This window comes from Pan troglodytes, chromosome 6 (genome assembly GCF_028858775.2).
Source record: "Pan troglodytes isolate AG18354 chromosome 6, NHGRI_mPanTro3-v2.0_pri, whole genome shotgun sequence".
Lineage (NCBI taxonomy): Eukaryota > Metazoa > Chordata > Mammalia > Primates > Hominidae > Pan > Pan troglodytes.
Window position 1 is genome coordinate 71663081 of NC_072404.2, and position 26933 is coordinate 71690013.

The 26933-nt window shown below is 38.3% G+C and overlaps 1 protein-coding gene across 1 annotated transcript in view; it reads left to right on the forward strand.

Moving 5' to 3' along the window:
* The first annotated feature begins 1783 nt into the window (after positions 1-1783).
* ZNF727 (zinc finger protein 727) overlaps positions 1784-26933 on the forward strand; it is a 39829-nt gene continuing 14679 nt past the window's right edge. Inside the window, exons 1-3 of the mRNA XM_016946078.4 lie at positions 1784-1978; positions 25253-25379; positions 25875-25970. Of these exons, the coding sequence (XP_016801567.1) occupies positions 1976-1978; positions 25253-25379; positions 25875-25970 (226 nt within the window). The 5' untranslated portion in view covers positions 1784-1975. The remainder of the gene's footprint in view (positions 1979-25252; positions 25380-25874; positions 25971-26933) is intronic.

The window sequence follows — 26933 nt, forward strand, 5'->3', positions numbered from 1 at the left end:
TTTTCCCAAGCCTCAGGATCCTGGTTCCAGCCCTGCCCATCCCAGGCTCACTCCCATCCATATAATCCTTTCTGGCAGGGTCTCCCATCACCAGATAACTGGAAAATGTGCCCAGGATGGAGGCAACACCCTGTGCCATCGGGTGGTGATGGGGATGAGTATCCAATTTTGGGTGTCCATTCAAGGCCTGTCCCCTGAAGTCTCATAATCCCCTGTCTCCTGGACCCTCCTATCTACATCTTCCACTTAAAAAAGCCAAAGACACTCAGCTGCCTCTCCCCAACTCTCTCCCCTCCTCCTAGCTGGCCTCCAAAAACATGAACCCCCATGTTCCCATGTTAACTGTGTGGTGAGATTTTTACAAGTCACAATGTTATGTGGTCCCTGCCCCCACTATTTCCCAAATCCAGCTCTTCCAGGCTTTTACTCAGATTTGTCTTATAGAGGCATTTCAGGGACTGTTGCCACAGGAGGGAAGGGCTACGGGAGAAAGGCCCCTTGCTCTTTTGATGTGGAGGCCTCCGGCTGTGAGGGAGGAGCTCTTCCCTCTGACTCCCTGGAGCTCCTCCCCATCACAGGGACACTGCCTTTTTGCTGCTTTAGCCCCATCTGGCCTCTCTGTGGTTTCGTCTCCAGGGTGGCCAACATGGATGTCTTCATCTGCTAGAGTCAAAGAAAAGGTCAGTGATACTATGCTCCCTTCACCCAGTTATGCCCAGTTACACTGACCTGGTATCCTGGATAACTGGTGTGAGTAAGCTGGTCCAATGCTCCTGTCATCTCCGGTAAGTTCTGATTCTAGATTGACTCCCTGCTCCAACACTCCCTGTATGTGGAACCTTGGGCATGCAGCCAGGCCTCCCTGAGACTGTTTTCTCAACTTGAAAGTGTGATGGGAACCACCTACCTCACTGGGCCTTGTGAGGACTCAGTTATATGTAGCTGTCACCATTGTTCTCATCATCTCAGGAAGAGCCAGGCACAAGCACTCTCAAAGTTCTTTTCTCCTTTGAAGCTCATCATTAGCCCCTCTCAGTCTCATCATCCCTACATTTTTTGGATAAGAAAACAGAGGCCCAAAGAGGGCAGTGACTTGCCCAGGGCCCTAGAGAAGAGGCCGGCTCCTTCCCACACCTGGAGGCACTGACCCAGCTGACTTTACCCCGCAGCCCAGCACTATCCCTGACTAGGGTCCCATCTTCGTTCTCCATGCTTGTTTAGGTCCTCAGGCAGGCTCAGCTTTGGTGGGAAAGAAACAGGGTGTTTTGGGAGGTCTGGGTGAGTGGCACCACTAACCAATCTGCTAGGCCCTCACCTCTCAGTCTCACTGAGACACTCCATTAATTGGAAGCAGACCCAAAATTGCTTCACAGACTGAAGGTGATAATTGTCTGCAGCCAGCTGGTGCAGCTGCATCTCCTGGAGGACTTTGATCTCCTGCAGCTAAAGGGAAAGACAGGATGCTGAGACAGGGCCTGCAGCATACACATAACTATAATTCAGAAATTGATATACACACACGTAAATATAATCAGAAAGTGATATAATCTTATATGCAACGTTAAATACAAATGTCCCTCAGGCAGGGCCAGGCCCCCAACACAAGGATAAATCGCTGCCTGAACATGCTGCAGGCAAAAACCTGTCACTCTTTCCTCATTCAGCCCAGTGTCTCATTACATCTCCTGTCGATCAGGGTCTAAATGTGTGGGGCGGAGAACCCCAGCCAATCAGTGGTGCTAGCGTGAAAACTGCCCAATCAGGTGCGCAGCTAGAGAGGAAGAGGCGGGCTCTTCAATAGGGCAAGGCCTTTGTCTCCTAGCTCCTAGGCTCTGAGTCCAGTACCCGTCTGTACTATTCCATCTCTTCCGCTCCATTAGCTCCTCGGTGACTCCACCATAGCCCCTGTTATCCTGTGACCTGCAGGTACTGGGAGATCCATAGGGAAGAAGGCGGAACATCCGGAGGCTGGGAAATGGTGAGTGCGCGTAGTGGGTGTCCGGAGAAGGGGGAAGAGGCTGTTTGAATCCGGCCGGAACTGGCTGCGGTGGGATCTTGGCCTCGCGGTCAGCTCTGCAGCAGCTCCGAGTCCCCGTGGGCACAGTTCAGTCCTCACTTCCCTCCGTCGCAGATTAGGAGCTGAGCCAGCAGCCAAAACCCGAGCGTCTTGTTTTGTCCATAAACGCGAATTTCTTTCCAGCCCAGAGCCTTTTTGGGCAGCTCTGTGTCGCAATCCCGAGTCTCCTCCAGATTGTGCGGGGACGTCATAAGACGAGAATCCTCATTCAGGGTCTGGAGTTCCTCCGTGGAAGAAGCAGTGGGCCTTGGGGTCCCCAGTCCCTCCTTTCTCCTTTTAAAAATTGTGGCTTATTTTATTTATTTATTTTGGAGACAGTGTCTCACTCTGTGCCCAGGCTAAAGTGCAGTGGCAAGATTTCGGCTCACTGCAGCCTCCACCTCCTGGGCTCAGATGATCCTCCCACCCCAGCTCCCCAAGTAGCTAGGACTAGGGAGACATGCGCCGCCACCTCGCCTGGTTTTGTGGTTTTGTTTTTTGTTTGTTTGTTTTGTAGAGACGGGTTTTTGCCATGTTGCTCAGCCTGGTCTCGAACTCCTGAGCTCAGGTGATCCGCCCCCCTCGGGCCTCCTAAAGTGCCGGGATTACATGCATGAGCCACTGTCGTAGCCTAAATTGAGGCATCTTTAGGATATAGTTTCGAAGTGTTTTCCAGCCCAACTCTCCTATTTAAATGTAATACCCCATGTTGGAGGTGGGGCCTGGTGGAAAGTGATTGGATTATGTGCGTGAATTTCTCATGAATAATTTAGCACCATTCCTCTTGGTATTGACCTCTCGATAGTGAGTGAGTTCCCCGAAGTTCTTATTTAAAAGTGTATAGCAACCCCCTTGCCTTCTTTTCAAGCTCCTGCTTCACCTTGCACCAGGATTTTAAGCTTCCTGGGTGGGGCCCCCCCAGAAGCAGATGCTGGTGTTATGCTTTCTGTACAGCCTGTGGAACCATGAGCCAGTTAATCCTCTTTCTTATAAATTACCCAGTCTGAGGCATTTATAGTAATGCCAGAACCGATTAATACAAACAGTTTATTTGCACAAACAGCAATTTATGAATCAGAGAATACCCAACTATGGTCTGGGGGCTCAAAGGAGAGACTTGGAACAAAAGGCTTTTGTAAGAGGTATGAGGAAGCAAACCAGATTCAGTATTTGATTGGTTACAGTTATGTATTGCATTTGCACCCATCCGGTGGAAATGTCCTGGTTATGTACTTAGAGCTTTATTGGCAGCTTGTGGTTGGTTAAGCCTAAGTTTTGTGTTTTTTTTTTTTTTTTCTCAAAGTTAGTAATTTGTAAGAAATTCCTTCGACGTAGTTAGGTTTCCTTAGGCAGAATCCCAGAGCATCATGGCCATTTCAGCCTAATTGCCAGCTATTTAGTTATTTTAATGCTCTACAGGGTCGTTGGTTTTGTCTGCAATTTTCAAATGTTTGGCAAGCAGAGTCTCAAATCCAAAACTTCTCCCAGCCTAACTGTTATAGGGACTGTAGAAAATTCTACATTTCCAATTTCTTTCCCACATTCCCCAATGCCGACTATCCCTGTCCAAATCACATTATCAGCTATTAGTCCTTTATTTAATTTCAAAACGGACGTGGCATTTTAATTGTTTATTTTTGTTTAAGAGAGCAGTAGGTGGCTCTTTTTAATTTCGTCTGTTCGTGAACATTTCACATAACAGGAAAGCAGAGAGTAATCACCTGACGCTCTGCGCATCTCCTCTCATCTTCTCTAGGCACGCGCACCTTCCCAGCATGTCTTTGGATCCTTTGCAGGGTGATGTGTCCTCAGTCACTCTCCTGTATTTTCCTGGTTCCAAGTATTACAGCTTTCTGGGGATGACCCAAGATACCCACAAGGACCATATCTCTTGGAGTGTCTAGCAAACATTAACCCCTGGGTCATCTCCTTTCAGAGAAGAGCCTGAGGTATTGGGTGGAGCCTCTCAGGGGAGCAGCTGGATGCCCTCGTGCTGAGAGCAGTTTCCTGATACACCCTTCCTCTAAAAAGCTAACTGCTTTAACATTAAGATTTTTTCCCTCTCAACCCTAGCTTTCCTTTCTGCAGACACATTGGTGCTCAACCAATCAGGTGCTGGTATTGAGGGAAAAAGGCACAAATGCATCTTGCCCTCTGGTTTCTCTCAGGCTTGTGAAGGAGAATAACTGTCCCAAAGTATAGGAAAGACCCACCCTAGTGAGGGCGTGTATAAATTTGCAAAGCAAAATACACAGCTGCCACACAGGGGGCAAGTGCAGTGTCTTTTGGGAGAGTGATGATCAAGTACTTTAGTGAGCAGAATGGGGGTGGGAGAATCTCTCAAGTGATTGACACATGAATCTAAAACATTTGTGTTCCAGTCAGCACTACTTCACCCCGTGTTTGTTGCCTTGAATATATATGTTCAGTTATTTCAACTTCAGTTTTTCATTAATTGTATAATGGATTTTATCATTAGAGCTTGAAAGATTAAAAAAAACCACAAATGTTTTCTAAGAGAAAAGAGGTAGATTTCAGAAAAAAAATAGTTTATATTCCATTGGTTAAAAATTCTCATTTACCTTTTATGTATTGCACAGTGAATGTAGTAAGATTCTGAGGTCTGTTCTGTTTTAGCATGATTTCAAACAGAATCCCAGGGCTTAGCTTTGGGAATGCTACCTGGGAAAAGACAGAGGAAATGTCTGTCTCATGATGGTTGCAGAAAAATAAATACATTTTTACAAGAAAGCGTGGTAGATTAACACGTAAATTACAAACATTCATGAAAACATCAGTTTCTGTCTCGTGCAGAGTGGAGAATTTGTGGTAGTGGGCAACTCATTATTTTTTAGAAAAATTTCTACTTCATAGGAAATATTTATGTGTACACAATAAAAAAGTATTTGCCACTATACATACATATCTTTGCTCAGGTAATACGTAACCTAAAGCAATATGATTGTCTAGTATAATTGTAGCCAGTAAATCAGTAGCTTTTTTTTTTTTTAAGCTGCAATGGATGCAACAATTTTATCAGTAATTCTTTCTAAGCTTATAAAAATATTTTAAATCATATGTTCATGGGAAGTGACACCTCACCAAGGCAAAAGCATTTTTTCCAATAAAATGCATGAAGGTGTTCTTTGAAAGCCAGGCAGATAATTAGCGGATTTTTTTCAAATAGAATCTTCATCTAAAACAGATTGGTGGCCAAGCCTGCAGAAAGTTAGAGAGAATTTGTCCAGTGCTGGGTTTTTGCAGAGCTATGTATGGAGAGGGCGGTGACCAAATATTCTAAAAGATATTGGTCTTCAATTTAGTGGCATAGGTATTGGCCAAGAAAATCTAATATGGTTCCTTCCAACAAATTTGAAGTAAATCTTTTTCTTCATAAAAATCTTGTTTAAAAAAGAAAATCAAATTTTATTCTTGTATTATTATATTATTATTAAAGCTAATTTTAAGAAAACCTTATAAACAGATGTATTCAATCTCAGTCAGCTGACCATACAAGATAAGATTTCTAGAAACATTTTATAACCCCTTAAAATTTTCTTTATTCTCTTTCTCCAACTTTCTATATCCATTGAATTTACCTCATTTTCTTTATCTTTTATTCTTTCAATTTTATGTATTCTTTAACCTCTAAACCCAGCAAAATTGCCTTCTCTTTAAGAAAAACCACATCCTCTTGTCTCTTTCTAAAATAATTTTTTTCACCAAGAAACACATCTTATTTTCCTTGTACACTCTGTATGTAAAATTGTTTCTCTCCTTAACAATAGTTTTAGTTATTATATCTTAGCCAGAATTTTAATTTTTAGTAATCTGAATATATAGTGAAAGCCTGAGAAGTAAGCAATTTTAACTATTAGTCATGTAGTAAACATTTAGAAATATATATTTTATAATTTTTAGAAACATAGGATTTTAAATGGAAACATTTTTAATGTGGAATAGGACATACTTACAAACAGATCTAAATATCTTTTGTTTCTGTGAAGAAACCAAAAATATTTAGCTTAAACTTATATTTAAAAATTAATATCTTAGCATTTTATCTTATTTAGAGATAATCTAGATGTTTAATGAATAGCCATTATTTAATGTAGGTTAGCAACAGTCTAAGATTATAGTTTCCATAAAGATTTGAGAAACTATTTAAACACATTACAAAGCAATTAGTATTGTAAGTTTTAAGCTTTTGTCCCATTTACATCTATTTTATTTATTTATTCTTAATTATTTTTGTAAAATCTCATGAAACATTAGACTGATACACTCATCTGAAGTTAAACTTTCTATTATCCATTTTTGTATTACTGTATTGGACAAGTTATAAAAGCAATAAACTTTCTACATATATATTTTTCTATATATATATATTTTGCTGAGAAGTCAGAAGACACTGTTTTTTATTAAATCAACAAACTAGTCATATTTGCCAAAAGATTTACTCAATTCACATATTCTTGAAAAATATTTGGGCTTTTTTTTTAATTCATGAAAACTTATTTATCTTTAATTTAGTACCATGTAGATAATATACAAACACATTTATAGACATATACATACATGTAGACACAAAATATAACTTACTCATGTTTGTATCTAACAGCCCTAGAGAGGGAGTTCATTGTAAAAGGGAGTAGAGCTTCAGGCCCCAAAAAAACCTGTTTACCCACAACTTCCGGGGCTTCATGAGGAAAAACAGGTACCCTGCCAAAGAAGGAGAAGCCTGTGGCGCTTTATCTGTGTTCTTCAAGGGGTCCCAGGCTGCTAGAAGTTTCCTTTAGGTGTCCTCCTTAGTGACAAAAGGTTTTAAGTGGAAGATGAGAAAGATAGAAGTAAATGGAAGAATTAATTCTAGATGAGACAGTTTGAGATTTTGTTTTCCAAACAGCCGGTAAAGTTTTACATTATCCTTGGCAAAAATCATGTCAGCAAGAGAAGAAACAGGCACATAGAGATACCAGTTTAGGGAGAGAGAAATTCAGTTGACAAAAGACCTTATATGAAAAAACCATAGGCCTCAAATTTATGTATGTATAATATGTGTGTGTATGTATGCATATGTATGTATATGTGTGTGTGTGTGTGTGTGTATGTATATATAGCCTGATTGTCAATTTTAAATAAATGGACTTTTGACTGTAGAGCTTTTAAATTTTTTAAATTTAGATTTTACCCAGGTAAATAGAAAACATTTCTTTACTTTTTCTTTCTAAAATTTACATCAAGAAGAAATTTTGGAGATGGGACATTTTTGTTTATTGGAGGTATAGGGTGATCACTATTTAAAGCTGTATTTAAAATATTTAAAACTATTTAATATTTGAACATTTATCTTTGGAATTTTTGAGTAAATAGTTTTCTTTTTTCCAAACCACAGTATACAGTTTTATTTAGTCCTGGAGAGGAGACTAAACAAACAAAGCAACAAAAGTTTCTATTACACTCTAAACATAAACTGAAATTTTAAGTTGAAGGCATATCTGAACTAGTGACTAAAAACCAACACATTCATGAGGCCAAATCCAAGAAATCCTGTGTGGCTTTAAAACTTCAGAGAAAGAACAAAAAAAATTGTAGCTCTGGTATAATCAAAACTTCTCCTAAGCACAGCTTACCGCAAATGGGGTACAGTCTTTATTTTCAGGCCATATTTTCTAGCATCTCAGCTTCTCAGCTTACCATCTGCCCACAAAGGCCAGACACAAGATTTTAAGAAATGGTTGGTAAAACAGGAGAAAAAAAAGCTGTCTATGGGAGTAGACAAGTTTACAAACGTGTACTCCAAAAGATCAAGAGTAATAATAAAATAATGAAAACAAATACATTATTAATTAATTATTATGTGGGTAATGTTTTTTGCCTAAGCTAGAGATATTCACTGAGATAAAATTTAGAGGTTTGGTCTAAAAAACTTCAATTTTTTTTTCCCAATTTGATCTTAGCTGGAATGCTGTTTTGCTAATTCTCTGGATGTTAACATTTCAAATACATGGTAAGATTTACGTCTCCTAGAGGCTGAGAAAAGACTGGAAAAAGTTAAAGTATGTATTGTAAAATGTACTTTGAAATCTCTTACTAGAATTTAGCCAGGCAAAACAGAAAGAAGGCCTTTCATTAAATTTCATTCTAAAACCTGCCTTTTCCAATTGTGCATGGAAAGATATTAATTTAGAACTGTCAAAAGACCTTCATTTTTGTCATTGCATTTTGGGGTCATCTGAAGTCATGTCGGTCCATTTACCCAGGCATTTGCAAGGTGAAGCTCCATAGGTATTATACATAAGTTCAGCTTATGTTTCTAAGGGATGTTACCTAGAAGGAAAGGCATGGTTTTGATGATCAGTTTTCCATAATTTAGAAACTTTTCAAAGGTGATCATGGCCAGAGCAGTGTACCAGGGCTAAGTGTGCTGTGTATGAGCATCACTCCTCAAGGTGTCACCCAAGAGTTGCTGATTATAGTGCTGGGTGAGCAATGCTTATGTTTACCTTCCAGCTTAGCTAAAAGTCTCTGCAGGTGTTTTTCTTTTGGGAAGACCCTGTGAGACTGGTACACATCACTGAAACTCATCCTAACACCTCCAGATAGTGAATAGGTCTCATGAGATCTGATGGTTTTTTAAACAGGAGTTCCCCTGCACAATTTCTCTCTCTTTTTTTTTTTTTTTTTTTGCCTGCTGCCATCCACATAAGATATGACTTGCTCCTTCTTGCCTTCCACCATGATTGTGAGGCCTCCCCAGCCAGAGTGCGCAGGCAGAAGTTTGATGCAGGGGTGTGGCCCTCCTCATGGAGAACATCTGCTAGAGCAGTCCAGGAGGGAAATGTGGGGTCAGAGCCCCCACACAAAGTCCCTACTGGGGCACTGCCTAGTGAAGCTGCAAGAAGAGGGCCAGTGCCCTCCAGACCCCAGAATGGTAAATCCACTGCAGCTTGCACCGTGCACCTGGAAAAGCTGCAGACACTGGATGCCAGCCTATGAAAGCAGCCAGGAGGGGGGCTATACCCTGCAAAGCCACAGGGGCGGAGCTGCCCAAGGCCATGGAAGCTCACTTCTTGCATCAGTGTGACCTGGATGTGAGACATGAAGTCAAAGGTGATCATTTTGGAGCTTTAAGATTTGACTGTCCTGCTGGATTTCAAACTTGCGTGAGACCTGTAGCCCCTTTGTTTTGGCCAATTTCTCCCATTTGAAGTGGCTGTATTTACCCAGTGCCTTTACCCCCATTGTAACTAGGAAGTAACTAACTTGCTTTTTGATTTTACAGGCTCGTAGGCAGAAGGGACTTGCCTTGTCTTGGATGAGACTTTGGACTGTGGACTTTTAAGTTAATGCTGAAATTAGTTGAGACTCTGGGAGACTGTTGAGAAGGCATGACTGATTATGAAATGTGAAGATACGAGATTTAGGAAGGGCACGGGGCAGAATGATAGGGTTTGACTGTGTCCCCACCCAAATCTCATCTGGAAGTCCCACATGTAGGAAGGACCTGGTGGGAGGTAATTGAATCATGGGAGCAAGTCTTTCCCATGCTGTTCTCCTGATAGCGAATAAGTCTCATGAGATCTGATAGGTTTTTTTTTGTTGTTGTTGTTGTTTTTCTTTGGAGACAGAATCTCACTCTGTCCCCCAGGCTGGAGTGCAGTGGCACAATCTCGGCTCACTGCAATCTCCGCCTCCTGGGTTCAAGCGATTCTCCTGCCTCAGCCTCCTGAGTAGCCAGGATTACAGGTGTGTGCCACTATGCCCAGGTAAATTTTGTATTTTTAGTAGAGATGGGGTTTCACCATGTTGGTCAGGCTGGTCTCAAACTCCTGACCTTGTGATCTGCCCACCTCAGCCTCCTAAAGTGCTGGGATTACAGGCGTGAGCCACTGCACTGGGCTGAGATCTGATAGTTTTAAAAAGAGAAGTTCCCCTCCACACATTTTTTTTGTTTTGCCTGCCACCATCCATGTAAGATGTCACTCATTCCTCCTTGCATTCCGCCATAATTGTGAGGCCTCCCCAGCCATGTGGAACTGTAAGTCCAATTAAACCTTTTACTTTTGTAAATTGCCCAGTCTCAGGTATGTTGTTACCCGCAGCATGAAAACACACTAATACACGGAGTGGGCGGGACATGACTGCTTCCTCATTCCTGTGTCTCTGGGCCTAATTATTTAGAGGTTAACTCACATTAATCAGATAAAAAAGTTGTGTCTAATTTCTCATTGTTAATAGATTATGTGTATCCAGCACAGGGGTGGAAGCAGTAGGGGGAGAAGGCTGTTCTGGAACACCCATCTGGGCATAAATACCCTAACCATGAGCTGCCAGGCTCTGTGAGGGAGGCACAGATGTACAGCAGGAATTAGTATATGCAGAGGCTCTCTCAGTAAGTAGCTGTTTTGGGCTGGCTTCTGCTTGCAACGAAAGCCATGCCCTGGATATGAGGGTGGCCTTCCCTCAATGCACACACATGTCTGAAAGCACACCTCAGTTTCTGGTTGGTCTATGCAGTGAAAGAAAAACTCATCTTCAGGTTTGTCTTCAAAAGGAGAGAAAGATGAGGTTGCTTAGAACCTCAGGAATTAAACTTGCTGGGGTAGAGACCAATATATGTTTCTTGCTATAATCGCATTCTCACACTGACACAGCTCTTTACGATATGCTATGACCAAGGCTCCCTACAGGCACATAGAGGTCTCTCTCTTCTATCTTAATAGCTGCTGAGTGTTCTAATATAGATGGTGGCATGAGACTATTCACCCTTTGCCCTGTGAATAAACATAGCTGCTCTGTCTGTTATTTTGCTATGACAAATAAGGTCACAGGGAATAACCTCAGAAATATTTGTTTAATGTTTGTAAAGCTCTGTTGCACGGTATAGTCATAGAATTGAGTTTCCAGGCTTCAAAGTTAATGCTTAGGTATTTTGTATATTCTCTTCTAATTTGATTGCACAGGATTGTCTGTTTTTTACAGCATCACTGAATATTGTGGAATTTTTTATAACTGAGATGTAAAAATAGGTATCTCTCTGTAGTCTTAGTGTACATTTCCATTTTTATGATATTATTTTCAAATTTATGAGCCAACTGCCTTTATTCATCAACTTTTTGTCTATTGTGTTAAATACCTAAAATTGTGTTAAAATTGATGTCTCTAGGATGTTACAAAATTTTTTAGGTGATTTTTGTGTCTTTTAAAGTATTTTAAGGTTGTTCTTTTATATGTTTTACATATCTCTTTAAAATTTTCTCCTAGATGTATTTATTGTAGCTTTGGTAATGCCATCTTTTCCCCCTCATTATATTTGCTAAATTTTCACTGGTTTTCTATATGAAAATTATTAAAAATAATATTGTAAAATATGCATAACATAGAATATATTATTTTAATCCATTATTAAGTGTACATAGGCCGGGTATGGTGGCTCAGGCCTGTAATCCCAGCACTTTGGGAGGCTGAGGTTCGCGGATCACAAGGTCAGGAGTTTGAGACCACCCTGGCCAATATGGTGAAACTCCATATCTACTAAAAAATACAAAGATTAGCTGGATTTGGTGGTGTGCACCTGTAGTCTCAGCTACTCAGGAGGCTAAGGCAGGAGAATCACTTGAACCCAGGAGCCAGAGGTTGCAGTGAGCCAAGATCACGCCACTGCACTCCAGCCTGGCAACGGAGTGAGACTTCATCTCAAAAAAAAAAAAAAAGTGTACATAAAGTGACAATAAAGTATATTCACACTGTTTTGCAACCATAACCACCATTGATGTTCATAATTCTTTTTGTCTTGCAAAGTTGAAACTCTATATATTTCCCATTGTCCACTGTCTTATAACCACCATTCTACTTTCCTTCTCTCTGAATTCTACCATTCTCGGTCAGTTATGTAAGTGGAGTCATACAGTATTTGTTCTTTTGGAAATGGCTTGTTTCAGTTAGCATAATGTCCTCAAGGTTCAGCATGTGTCAAATTTATTTTCCCCTTTAAGGGTTAATAATATTTCATTGCATGTAAATAACGCATTTTGTTTATTCGTTGCTGAAGACATGGGTTGCTTCCAGCTTTTGGCTATTGTGAATAGTGCTGCCATAAACACAAGCATACGAATATTTTTTCAATCCCCTGCTTTTAATTATTTTGGATATATATTTAGTAATGAAATAGCTGGATCATATAATTCTATGTTCTAAATAGAAGAATGTTCATTTTATGTTTGTTTTTTTCAAGAAATGTCCACATTGTTTTTATAGTGGCTGCACCATTTTACATTTGCACCAGGAGTTAAAAAGCATTCTAATTTCTCCCTCCTCTTTACACCACTTGCTCTTTTAGGGATTATGTTGTTTTTTGTGTAATAGCCATTGTCATGTGTGTGAAGTGGTATTTCAATATGATAGAGCATTGATTTTTATATTTATTTTATAAACAGGTTTATTTTATATCCTGCCACTATGCTAAATCTTGGTATTTGTTGAATCTCTTGGGTTGCTAGGTATATTGATATCATCTAAAAGTAGAAATTATGTTTTTATTTTTTTCCTTTGGGAATCATGTTTGATAAGGCTATGTACGATATGCCAGGCACTATTCTAAGAAGTGCTAAGATAGTAACTCGTGACATCAAAATACAGTGTGAGCAGGAGTGAAGATATGGACATTTCTAAAATTACAGCTGAGAATGTGACAAAAGACATCTAATAGAGAAAAAAGTTGGCTTTAAAAATGGCCTGAAACTTATCCCAACAATTAAAAAGTCAACTTTTATAAGTTAAACAGGCTCTTTGTGTCTCACAGCTCTCATTTGTGAAACAGAAATAATAACATATTATTTATTTTATTGTTGAGTATGTTAAGAGGCAGTAATATCCTGACTTGAAAATTAAAATATCAGTGTAGTTAACTGAGTAACAGTAATAAGAATATGTCAATTATTGGAATAGATTAGATAATAGTTTATTTAGTAGGAGCATCAACATTTTCATCCTACAAAAAATGTACATCTTTCTGTTTACTCTTTACAAAACTACTTAGTCACTCTCTATTAATTACTAAAACCTCCTAATTCTTAGTAAGGCCTTTCTAGGGCCACCTAAACTTACAGTCTTTAACCACACTGTTTATCAGGATTCCCTTCTTTAGCTCCTTTTTTCCTTATCTTGCCTGGTGCAAACCACAGTTTTGCTCTGCTTTTCTGTTGTATGTGTTTGTATAAAGACATCTGCCTTTGTGTAAATTCTAACCAATTATAGCTGTGACATTTTCCTCAAAACATGTAAATTCTGTGAGTTCTTTTTTATTTGAAATCTCCTATATCTTTACCATATTATGAGCACTCATTTGAAGTAATAAGCATTTAAAAAATACTAGATAAGAAATGTTGAAACAGCCCCCAAAGAATTATTTATAACAAATATTAAACTACAGTTTGTTGCGCATGAAACACTTATGATTACATTTCAATAGGTTCAGTGCTCTCTAAGTATGTTTTTACAATGTATTTTTTAATTAACCTTAGGCAGTATACTGTTTTAAAAAGTAAAACAAAAATCTATTCACAATGGCAAAGACATGGAATTAACCCAAATGCCTTTCAACAGTGGACTGGATAAAGAAAATGTGGTACATATGTACCATGGAATACCATGCAGCCGTAAGAAGGAAAAGGATCATGTTCTTGACAAGGACATGGATGGAGCTGGAAGCTGCTATTCTCAGCAAACTAACACAGGAACAGAAAACCAAACACTGCATGCTCTCATACTAATAAGTCGAAGCTGAATGATGAGTTACATGGACACCTTGGGGGAACAACACACCCTGGGGCCTGTCAGGGGGCGGGGAGAGCATCAGGAAGAACAGCTAATGGGTGCTGGGCTTAATACCTGGGTGATGGGTTGATCTATGCAGCAAACTACCATGACACACATTTACCTATGTAACAAACCTGCACATCCTGCATATGTGACCCAGGACTTCAAATAAAAGTTGATTTTTTTTAAAAAGTAAAAAAAAAAAATACCTAAAAGCAGGGGTATTTGTGGTACAAAAATTCATAGTAAACGCATACCCACAAACTATTTGAAAACATCATAATCTGATCTCTTAATGCAGTTATATTCTCCTTTATTACTTAATAAAGTATAGATTCATGGCATAATTGTCAAAGGCTTCCATCTATTCCTACCACATATCCATTGTTGCTGATTTTGTTCATTTTCTTTTTTTGTTTTTGATTTGTTAATTTTCCAACAAAGCTGGGATAAAAGCATCTTCATGCTCATGCTATAATAACTTCTCACAATATGCCCTGGGTTACTCAAAAGAAAATGGAGTTGTTTTGCTCATGTTTTTGACACTTGGGTCAATCATCAACAAGTAACAGAAGCCAAGGACATGTGCGTGCCTGTGAGTTACTCAGCATGTGTCAGGCAGGCCCTGGGCTGAAGGGAGACTCCAGGTGTCTCAGAAAAGGGAGGTTCTGCTCTAGTGCACACAGACTGTCACACTGTAAATTGTTCTGGGATGCCATGTTTCTCCCAAGGTCAACAGGAACTGAGGACACATAGGAAGTGAGTTATGATGTCAGACTCCTTCTCCCATTTAGCTACCAGTATGTGATTCTGCCCACCTGGACACATGCACACTATATAATAATGTGCTCACAACCCTCTTAGGACTAATCTCCATGCTCACAAATTGCATCTACATTTTCTTTGCTCCTAGAGTTTTCAGCCAAATACAAGGGCCTAGAGGACTTTAGACTTATCCCTGTCCCCAGACCCTAAACCTGGTGCATCCACGCAACTGGGCTTCTGAGTCACCTGATCATAGTCTCTTCTACCTGCATAGACACAGAAATAAGCCAGAGCCTAACCCTTTCTGAGCCACCATCTGTGTAGCACAAATTAGTCTTTCTACTAACTCTGGACTTTCCCCTGCCCATAGGTCCTGTAAAACTAAATAATTCAAAATTTAAGCTATTTGATATTCTAAATTATTCCAGGCCTCAAAGGAATGTAAACACAAGATCTGGGTAATACGACAGGCAGCAGTAACAAGGCAGCTGTAACCTTTGTTTTTCTGTTTATGGATTATACCTACGTCTACATCTGTATTCTTTTGTCAGGTGTTGTAAACGGCTGAAGTGCCCCATGGAAGACCTCTTTACCCTTCACTATTGACTTTCATTGTAGATTAACCTATTGCTTATGGCTATTGCATTGTCTTTTTTTTTTTTTTTTTTTTTTTGAGACGGAGTCTCGATCAGTTGCCCAGGCTGGAGTGCAGTGGCACGATCTACGCTCACTGCAACCTCCGCCTCCCAGGTTCAAGTGATTCTCCTGCCTCAACCTCTTGAGTAGCTGGGATTACATGTGCCTGCCACCACACCCTGCTAATTTTTGTATTTTTAATAGAGACGGGGTTTCACCATATTGGTCAGGCTGGTGTCAAACTCCTGACCTTGTGATCTGCCTGCCTCAGTCTCCCAAAGTGCTGGGATTACAGGCATGAGACGCCGCACCTGGCTGGCTATTGCATTGTCTTAAGATGAAAATGTTAAATACACTCTTAGGTTGTAAAGGAAAGAAAAACCAGTTGTAAAAAAAAGGTAGAAAAAATACAGTGTAACTGATTAATTTTTTTGTAAATCTTAAACCAGCCTTGTATAGAAACTTGTAGTCTTCTTAAATTTCTTTGTTTTTCGCCTGTAGAAATAAGAACTTAACTTTCAGCTATGAAGCACTCATCTCATTTCACTAGAGCCTTTGTCTCCTGGATGACTGTTTCTAGCTTTTCACTTGAATAAACTCTCTAAAACTGGATGTTGAGGCCTTATTGATTATTCAGATTATTTCAGATTAACAGTTCTTCATAACATCTTTCTTCTGCCTTTACTTCCTGACTAAACCCTCTTTCATGAGAACAAATTGTACCCAATGCCACTCCTCAGGTGCCTGATTCAAATGCCTACTGGAAATCAGATGTCCATGAGTTCAAGGTCATGGCCTTAGACTTGGCTGTTATAAGGGCAAATACAAATTAGAAATACCAGACTTAATTATCCAACTTGAAGATAAAAGACATTTTGCTCTCCTCTTTAAAAATAATTTTAGAAAATTTTTATATGTAAATTTGTTTTGTCTCTATTAAATATATGTAAATCATTTAAATAGGTAAATAGGACTTTGTCAGTCTCTTTAAATTAGAAATGTCTTTCTCTAGGACCTGGAAACCATTGCTTTGAAATGTAAATGGTTTACATTTCTGTTGGACAGTAGGTAACTTCATAAAATATTATGAAGCCAAGGAAAGCTTATTTTGCTTTTGAATATAGCCAATTTAAATTTTCATTGAATATACCCAATATATAGATAGGCTTCTCAATTAATAGTTTTATTTAGGATAAACTATATATGACAGAGTATGCTGTTAAGTCTTCTACTTAAAGACTAAATATGGTGATTTTTATTTCTGCTTTTGTAATCTCAGCAGATTGCCTATGATGCATATCACATTCTGGTTTAATTATGTAATAAAACAATTTTCTTCTACCATTTTAGAGTGTCTCTGAGGTTGGAGATAATTTTGTTTTTAATTATGCTTTCCAAACACTGTAGAGAATTACCAGACAGGATATAAACACAGAGATAACGCACATGGCTTTAGTTCAGAGAGGCTTTTCTCTCTTTGGCTTGCCCCAAAATCTGCAGGCAGAATATTTCTGTGCCTATTTGTGATACACAGTCCCTTCCAGAGCAGTTCAGCCAGATTTGTAGAAAAATAGCTTCACAGCAGAGCAATCAGCCATTCCAGCCCCATCTTTCAATGCACTTGGCACCTTCAGACCTGAAAGTAATTCCAACACCATGGGAACCTGGATCCCAGATCTTTAGCCAATGGGCTAACGTTTTGTAAATTTTGTTTATCTTTTCAAAAAACTAACTTTTCATTATGTTTATCTTTTGATATTTTGTTTTGTATTCATTTATTTCTGCTGTAATTTTTATTTTTTTCTTCTAATTTTGGGTTTGGTTTGCTCTTTTCTAGTTCTATATGATACATCAATAGTTTATTTGCAGTTTTTTTTAAAACTTTTTTTGATGTAGGCACTTATTGCTATAAACCTTCTTAGTACTTCTTTCACTTATTCATAGTTACGTTTTTCATTTCTTTCAAGAACATTTTAAATTTTTTTCTTAATTTCTGTATTGGCCCACCAGTCATTCAGGAGCATATTTTAATTTCTCTGTGTTTACATAGTTTCCAAAGTTTTTTCTGTTAGTGATTTCTAGTTTTATTCTATTATCGTCAGAGAAAATACCTGATATAATTTTATTTTGGGAGAGCTTATTTTAAGAGTTATTTTGTGACCTAACATATGGTCTATCCTTGAGAATAACCCAGGGGCTGAGGTGTAGAATTTGTATTCTGTGGCTTTTTGATGAAATTCTTTGTAAATATCTATTAGGTCTATTTGGTCCATAGTGCAGATTAAGTCCAATGTTTATTTGTTGATTTTACTATCTGGATTATGTGTCTGCTGCTGAAAGTGGGTTGCTGAAGTCTCTAGCTATTATTGTATTGGGGTTGATCTCTCTCTCTTTAGCTCTAATATTTACTTCATGTATCTGAGTTCTCCAGTGTTAGGTGCATATAAACTTGCAATTGTTATATTCTCTTGCTGAATTGACCACTTTTTTATAATATAATAACTTTTGTTTTCTCTTTTTATAGTTTTTTTTTCTTGAAATCTGTTTTGTTTAATATAAGTATAGCTATCCCTGCTCTTTTTTTTTGTTTCCATTTGCATGGAGTATCTTTTTCTATCCCTTTATTTTCAGTCTTTCTGTGTCTTTATTGGTGAAGTATGTATCTTGTAGGAAACAGATTGTTGGGTCTCGTTTTTATTTTTACCCATTTGGCCAATCTGTGTCTTTTGATTGAGGAGTTAACTTAATTTACATTCAGTGTTATTATTAATAAATAAAGACACATCTGCCATTCTGTTATCTGATTTCTTGTTTTGTAGTATCTTCTCTCTCTTTTTCTCTCCTTTTCTCTCTCCCATTTATCCTGTCTTTATTTTAGTAAAGATGATTTATCTAGTGGTGTGTTTTATTTTTTATTTTTTGATTTTATGTATGTGTGTCTATTATAAGTTTTTTTATTTGAGGTTACCATGAGGCTTGCAAATAACATCTTATAACCCATTATTTTAAACTGATGGCAACTTAACACTTATAAAAATGAACAAACAAGCAAAGAGAAAACTAATAAAAAATACAGCTTAACTTTATCTCCCAACTTTTTAACATTTTGTCGTTTCTATTTATATCTTATTATGCTGTCTATGTCTTAAACTTGTGTAGTTAGTATTTTGAATAACTAAGCCTCAAAAGTAGAAATATAAGAGTTATGGCCTTAAGGAGGTAGAGAAAGAGTTATTATTTTTAATAATTATAAGTATGGACTAATCTTTTAGTCTTCTCAAAATATGAATAGTTTACATACCATATTTACAGTGCTAGAAAATTTTGTGTTTGTCTGTGTCCTTCATATTACCAGTGAGTTTTGTCCCACATGTTTTCTTATTGTTCATTAATGTTCTATTCTTTTAGATTGAAGAACTGCCTTTAGCATTTTTGTAGGACAGGTCTGGGGGTGTTAATAAAATCTCTCAGCTTGTTAGTTTTTTTAATGGTTGAAGGATATTTTTGCTGGATGTATTATTCTAGGATAAAAGTTTTTTCCTTCAGTACATTAAGTATGTCATGTCACCATCTCCTTGACTGTAAGATTTCCACTCAAGAGTCCATGGTCAAACATATTGGTGCTTGTTTGAATGTTGTTTCTTTTCTCTTGCTGCTTTTAGAAACCTTTATCTTTGACCTTTGAGAGTTTTATTATTAAAGACCTTCAGGTGGTCATATTTAAGTGAATTGTACTTGGCATTCTATAACCTTCTTGTACTTGAATATATATATATATATATATGAAGTTCTCATTATCCCTTTGAATAAACTTTCTACCCAGAACTTTTTCTCTACCTCCTCTTGAAGGCCATAACTTTTAGAATTGCCCTCTTGAGGCTATTTTTTTTTTTTGTCTCATCTGACTGTATCTTTTCAAATAGCCTGTGTTCAAATTCACTAATTCTTTCTTCTGCTTGATCAATTCTGCTGTTGAGAGACTCTGATGCACTCTTCAATGTCATTTGAATTTTCAGCACCAGAATTTTTGCCTGATTCTTCAAAATGATTTTAATCAATTTATTAAGTTTATTGGATCAGATTCTGAATTTCTTATTTTTTGTTGTTGTTATTTTGAATTTTGCTGAGCTTTTTCAAAACAGCTGTTTTGAATTTCCTGTCTGAAAGGTTACATATCTTTGTCTCTCAGGATTTGCACACTAGTGCCTTATTTAGTTTTATGAGGTTGCGTTTTCCTGAATAGTCTTAATTTTTGTGGATGTTCATTGATGTCTGGGCATTAATGAGTTAGGTATTTATTTTAGTTTTTGCATTCTGGGCTTTTTAATACCTGTCCTTCTTAGAAAGGCTTTCCAAGTATTCAAAGGGAATCGAGTGTTGTAATCTAAGTCTTTGATCATTGCAGTCATATCTGCATTAGGGGACACCCCAACCTGAATAACACTGTGATGCTTGCAGACTTGTAGAGGTACCACTTTGGTGGTCGTAGGTAAGATCCAAGAGAGTCTCTGGGTTACCAGGCAGACTCTTTTTCTATTTTTTTACATTCTGCCAAATAAATGGAATTTCTCTCTCTCTCCATGCTGTGCTGCCTGGAGCTGAGGCTGGTGTAACACTAGCACCCCTGTGGCCACCATCACTAGGACTACACTAAGTCATACCCAAAGCCAGCACAGGACTGGCTCTCACATAAGGCCCACAGTGACCTAGCTACTACTGATGTTCACTCAAGAACCAAGTTCTCTTCAGTCAGTAGTTGGTGGATCAAGCCAGGCTCATATCCTTTCCTTCAGGGCAGTGAGCTCTTACCCACCCTGGGCTGGGGGAAGCAAAATGCAATTTGGTAGGAAGAACATGGAGTCAGAAGCCTTAGGAATCTACTTGGTGCCCTATTCTGCTGTGGCTTAGCTGGCACCGAAGCCATGAGACAATATCCTTCCTACTCTTTTCTCTCCTTTCTCAAGCATAAGAAGCCACTCCCCATTGTCACCACCACCCAGAGCCCACAGTAAGTACTTCCAGGCTACTGCTGATATCCAGTGAGGACCCAAGGGATCTTGCGTCAGCTTGTGGTGAACTCTGCTGGGCCTGCTTCTTTTGCTTCAGGGCAGTGGGTTCTTCTCTGGCTCAGGGTGGTTCCAGAAATGTCATCCAGGAGCCAAGGCCTGAAATCAGTGACCTCAGGAGCTATCTTGTTACTGCTACCTCACTATGACTGAGCTGGTAATCAAGCTTCAAGACAAAGTCTCTTTTACTCTTCCCTCTCTTTTCCTCAAGCAGCAGTCTCTCCACATGGCTGCCACAGCTTGGATTGCACTGCAGTAGGTCTCAACCCCCAAGGGCTGCAAGAAGTACTACTTGGTTACTGCTGATGTTTATTCAAGGTCGAAGGTGATGAATCCTGCCAGAACTGGTACCTTCCCTTCAAGGCAGTGTGTTCTCTTCTGGCCCAGGGTATGTCTAGAACTGTCACCCAGGAACTAAGTCCTAGAAAGGGGGCCTCAGGGCTTTTTCTGATGTTGTATTCTACTGTGGCTGAGATGATGTCCAAGCTGCAGGACAAAGTCTTCTTTACTCTTCTCTCCCCTTTCCTCAAGTAGAAAGAAAGATTTTCTCCTGGAGCTGTGAACTGCACTGCCTGTGCCTGGGGTAAGGATGATGCAGGCACTTTCTTGGCCATCCCAGCTGGCATCTCACAAAGCACCAGGATTTGCCCAGAAATTGCAGTCCCAGTGGCTTACCTTTTAAGTTTATTTAGAACCCCAGAGTGCTTTAGCCCATGTGATGCGGCTACCTGAAACTAAAGTTTTGATTACTGAAATGGACACTTCCTCTCTGACTATGGCTAGTCTGAGTGCTCCCTCTGCAGGCTCTGGCTGAATTCTGCCCCATGTTGCTTTCTGCTGTGACAGGCAGCACTGAGTTTTACTGCTAAGTCTCACAATTACTGCACTCTCCCTTTTGTAAGCCCATGGATTTTCTGTCTCTGCCAAGGTGCATTTCCAGGGAATGGAGGAGGGCTGCTATTGGCAATTAACAGCTTTGTTACCCTCTTCAGTGCTTTTTCATGTGATGCTAAAACTAGGTCCTGTGATCGCTCCCCAGAGTTTTGGTTCTTATGAAGATGCTTCTTATTTGGATAGTCATTCTACTTGGTGTTTTATCTGGGGGATGGTTGCTGGAGGGTGCTATTTAGTCATCTTGCTCCACTTACCCCCTGCAGCCATGTTGTTTGAATTAAGTGCCACATGTGAGGCTAAGGTGAGCCCAGGGTCAACCACGAGTGCTTTCAGATACTTTCACGAGAGGTGAGTTTAGTTTTAGTCCCAGATAAAGATCATAGAGACTGCTCTGCTTAGGTTTGGTAGGGGCAGGTCACTGCGGCCCATATTCTCATTGCTGCAGTAGAAATTTCTGGCATCTGTGGCAGAGAAGGGCAACTGAGTGTTGGAAAGGGGAAACTCACATTTTGGTTTTTATTTAGGAGTTTACTGGTTCCAAACCTCCCCTGTGATAAAAGACAAACAAAGGCAGACTTTATCTGCAATTCTAGGACCTTCTGCCTGTGAGTGTGGTGATTTCAAGGGAAGGAGTTTTGCTCATGCTTCAAAGGCATATTCTCAAGAAACAGGTTTAATTTGTGCAGATAATCACACCTGGAAGGGATCACAGAGAAGGAGAAGAAAAATAAAGAAATGGCTTATTCTGAGGTGAATGTGTCTGAAGTCAGAGACTGTGTCCACTTTTTCTTCTGAAATATCACGTGTGTAGAACTTGCAAATGTTAACTTCTCCACTTGTGATGTTCTTGCCTAATCAGTTTAACTCCTTTTCCACTTTTTATTCTCCTGATAGTCAAGGGGCTCTGAGAAATACTTCTTTCTTGTATACCAGAGCCTTCTCTTTATTTTCCACATCGTAGCTTTTAATAAGCCGTGAAAAAATTGTCACCATGAATTTATAACCTGCAGCATTACAAATGTTCCTTTTGTGGCTGTTGAACATGGAAAGGTGTGGATGCCCAAGATTCCTGTTTGAGATTGTATCAGGTCCTTGGTTATCACTGAAGAAGGAGAACATGTTCTGTTTAGCTTCCATTAAATCTGTGCAAAACTGCTTATAAAAATGCACATTTAATGAGAATGGTCTTTATTGCCCAGGATAAGTCAGAAAGTTCTGAATAAAAAATAATTAGAAGAGACTTCCTCTCTAGGATGCTAAAGCAAGGAAATAAGAGAGGACACAAACAAATTGAAAAAAAAAATTCATGCTCATGGATAGGAAGAATCAGTATCATGAAAATGGCCATACTGTCCAAAGTAATTTATAGATTCAATGCTATTCCCATCAAGTTACCATTAACTTTCTTTGCAGAATTAGAAAAAAGTACTTTAAATTTTATATGGAACCAAAAAAGTGCATATAGCCAACACAATCCTAAGCAAAAAGAACAAAGCTGGAGGCATCATGCTACCTGACTTCAAACTATTCTACAAGGCTACAGTAACCAAAACAACATGGTACTGGTACCAAAACAGATATATAGACCAATGGAACAGAACAGAGGCCTCAGAAATAATACCGCATATCTGCAGCCATCTGATCTTTGATAAACCTGACAAAAACAAGCAATGAGGAAAGGATTCCCTAGGTAATAAATGGTGCTGGGAAAACTGTCTCGCCATATGCAGAAAACAGAAACTGGACCCCTTCCTTACACCTTACACAAAAATTAAATCAAGATGGATTAAAGACTTAAAGGTAAAACCTAAAACCATAAAAACCCTAGAAGAAAACTGAGGCAGTACTATTCAGGACACAGTCATGGGCAAAGACTTCATGACTAAAACACCAAAAGCAATAACAACAAAAGCCAAAATTGACAAATGGGATCTAATTAAACTAAAGAGCTTCTGCACTGCAAAAGAAACTATCCTCAGAGTGAACAGGCAGCCTACAGAATGGGAGAAAAATTTTGCAATCTATCCATCTGACAAAGGGCTAATATCCAGAATCTATAAGAAACAAACAAATTTACCAGAAAAAACTAAACAAACAGAATGAGAAAATTTTTGCAATCTATCCGTCTGACAAAAGGCTAATATCCAGAATCTGCAAGGAACTTAAACAAATTTACCAGAAGAAAACAACCCCATCAAAAAGTGGGCAAAGGATACAAACAGTCACTTTTCAAAAGAAGACATTTATGCAGCCAACAAACATGAAAAAAAACTCATCATCACTGATCATTGGAGAAATGTAAATCAAAACCACAATGAGATAGTATCTCATGTCAGTTAGAATGGTGGTTATTAAAATGTCAGGAAACATGATGGTGAGGATGTGGAGAAATAGGAACACTTTTACACTGTTCTTGGGAGTGTAAATTAGTTCAACCATTGTGGAGGACAGTGTGGCAATTCCTCAAGGGTATAGAACCAGAAATATTGACCCAGGAATCCCATAACTGGGTATATACCCAAAGGATTATAAATTATTCTACTATAAAGGCACATGCACATGTATGTTTATTGCAGCACCATTTACAATAGCAAAGACATGGAACCAACCCAAATGCCCATCAGTGATAGACTGGATAAAGAAAATGTGGCACATAAACACCATGGAATACTATGCAGCCATAAAAAAGAATGAGTTCATGTTCTTTGCTGGGATATGGATGAATCTGGAAACCATCATTCTCAGCAAACTAACACAGGAACAGAAAACCAAACACCGCATGTTCTCACTCATAAGTGGGAGTTGAACAATGAGAACACGTGGACACAGGGAGGGGAACATCTCACACTGAGACCTGTCAGGGGATTGGGGGCAAGGGGAGGGAGAGCATTAGGACAAATACCTAACACATGTGGAGCTTAAAACCTCGACGACAGGTTGATAGGTGCAGCAAACCACCTTGACACATGTATACCTATGTAACAAACCGACGTGTTCTGCACATGTATCCCAGAACTTAAAGCTTTAAAAAAAAAAGTTTAACTAAAAAAGAGAAAGACTTATTTATATACACCATTAGAGATTACAGAACATGAGAGAGATTTGTAGCTTAAATTTTGCTTAAAACTGATGTTTCTTCATGACTAGGCTCAGATTAAGTTGACCCTTTTTTGTGTTAATGTTAATCATAGCACAGTAGTGTCGTATCCTTTGTTAATCAGCACCGGATACAAATTTCTTTTAATATAGTTGATCTTCATTTATTTACTTGGTAAAAATGCTCTCTGACAGATATTTTTTCACTCGAGTTAATTATTGTACTCTTTATTTTTAATAGGTACCTTGAGGAGTTTTATCAAGTGATGTGCAAAAACAAGATTAAGCCACATTTAATCTGACAGCTCTTCTTTCTTCTTACCTTCTCTTTGCATATCGCTTCCTATGGAAAGTGAAGGCTCTCATCTTTCTTTACTGGTCAAATAAACTAAAAACCTAGGCTGTGCCACTTACTGAATTTTTGACAAAATATTCTCCTTGGGCCAGAAGCAATGATACCACTGGCAAACTTCTTATCAATTCAAAAACTCAAGCTTTACCCTAGATCTTCAGAGTCAAAATCTGCTTTTTAACAAGATCTCCTGTTTATTGCTATGCACAATAAGATTTGAGAAGTATGCTTTTAACTCACCATGAAGTTTCCATGTGGGAAGTATAGACAGCTCATCTTGTATTATGTAAATATAGCATTAAGTAATGTACATGCCTGTGTTAATGTCCTTCATTTTATACTGTATCATCAAGAAAAGTATTGTATATACACTGGTTTCGTGATCTTATGCCATTTTTTCTCAGAGTTAAAAATACATTAGAGAATATTTCTGTGCTAGAAAGTATCCTATTGGATAACTCCAGTAACTCATATAAGTCAGAACCAGCTCTCTTTACTCTCATTTTACCTGATGTCAAATCAAGAATTATTTCTTTGGTCACTTGGTAAATATGTTTTGTTTTTCAGCGAGTGCTAACATTCAGGGATGTGGCTGTAGAATTCTCCCCAGAAGAGTGGGAATGCCTGGACTCTGCTCAGCAGCATTTGTATAGGGATGTGATGTTAGAGAACTATGGAAACCTGTTCTCCTTGGGTGAGAATAACTTCAATATACAACTCATATTCTACATTAAATATTTTATTTCCTCTTTTTTTTTTGAAGTTCTGCTTTGCATAAATGAGTTTCAGAATCCTGCTTCAAAAAGAAAAAATTGGGTATCTGTTTAGGTAGTAAATATAATCTTTAAGATGTTTCATCTTAACATTAATCTTTCCCTTTTTTGAGCTCATCTGTATATTTCAGTCTAAATTATGGTAATATCAGAAATTTGATAGCATAAAATATTGTTACCCACTCCTAAAAATGCAATTTTCACAACTGATTTTTGATGCAATATTACTGGGTAATAGAGCTAATAACCCACAAATTTACTTTCTAAATATTCTGAAGTTTCTGTTACAAAACAGTAGATTGGAATTAATTTTCTAGAGTCTTCTATAATGTTCTCTCTTCTCTACTGAGCATAGTACTAGATTGGTAATCAGATTATCCTAGCAAGAGTCATGTTATTTTTTTCTAATAAAACAGGTCTTGCTATCTTTAAGCCAGACTTGATTACCTATCTGGAGCAAAGAAAAGAGCCCTGGAATGCGAGGAGACAGAAGACAGTAGCCAAACACCCAGGTAGGTGGGAGTGAGTGAAGCAAATGACATAAATGACGGTTCCCAATGTCAAGGAGGAAGCCAGACCTTGAAACATGCTTCCAGAAGCTCTGCTCCAGTGGAAATCGTTTCTGAGAAGCCTTCATTTCTTTCTCTTGCTTTAACATAGGGGAATTTTTTGTCCCATTCTTGTGAATTTTCTAAGCACTGTACATCCCCTTCAGTAATGTGTGTTGTTGTTGCTGCTGTTGTTTTTTTTTGTTTTTTGTGGGTTTTTTGAGTTTACAGTGATAAAGTCTTTTTCATGCCTTAAAAGAAAATGTGTGATTTGACTGCTTTTCCATTGCTTGGGGGAAACAGCAGTATCTATTTTTGAGAAACTATATTAAATCATTTTTTTAAGTTCTGTTTTTGGATAATGTCTAAATGTAGAAGTTTTGGTGATACTGCAATTTGGATCAGAAATCCCAGGAACACCACAAAAAGATGTGTGCTTCCTGGTTTATAATTTTCTATTCTATGGAGGCTTCAAATGTGATTTTACAGAAATTTATACTCAGTAATTATATTAAAACACTAAGCATCTCCCTAAATGAAACAAACTCTAAAATAGTATTACTTCAAATGTTATTCTTTTCATATAAACAAATGTTGGCAAATGTGGCCAAATTCCTCAACTGTAATATAGTTCAGTGTATCTACTTCATACATTTATTAAATATACTGTGTCATTGGGGAGCTTGCAACATTGTTGAGTACATATTAAACTCCCAATCTTTATTTTAAATGACATCATTTTGTGATTTTATTTAGTATAAAGCTTACTGTGACTGTGTCATTCATATGTATGTATATAAACATGTGTATATATGAATGTGTATGACAGAGACATATAATACCAGTAACGTCAATTTTTTCACAAATAATTGAATACCTATATATTATATATAATGTATTGATTTTATATCTGTATACATAATGAAA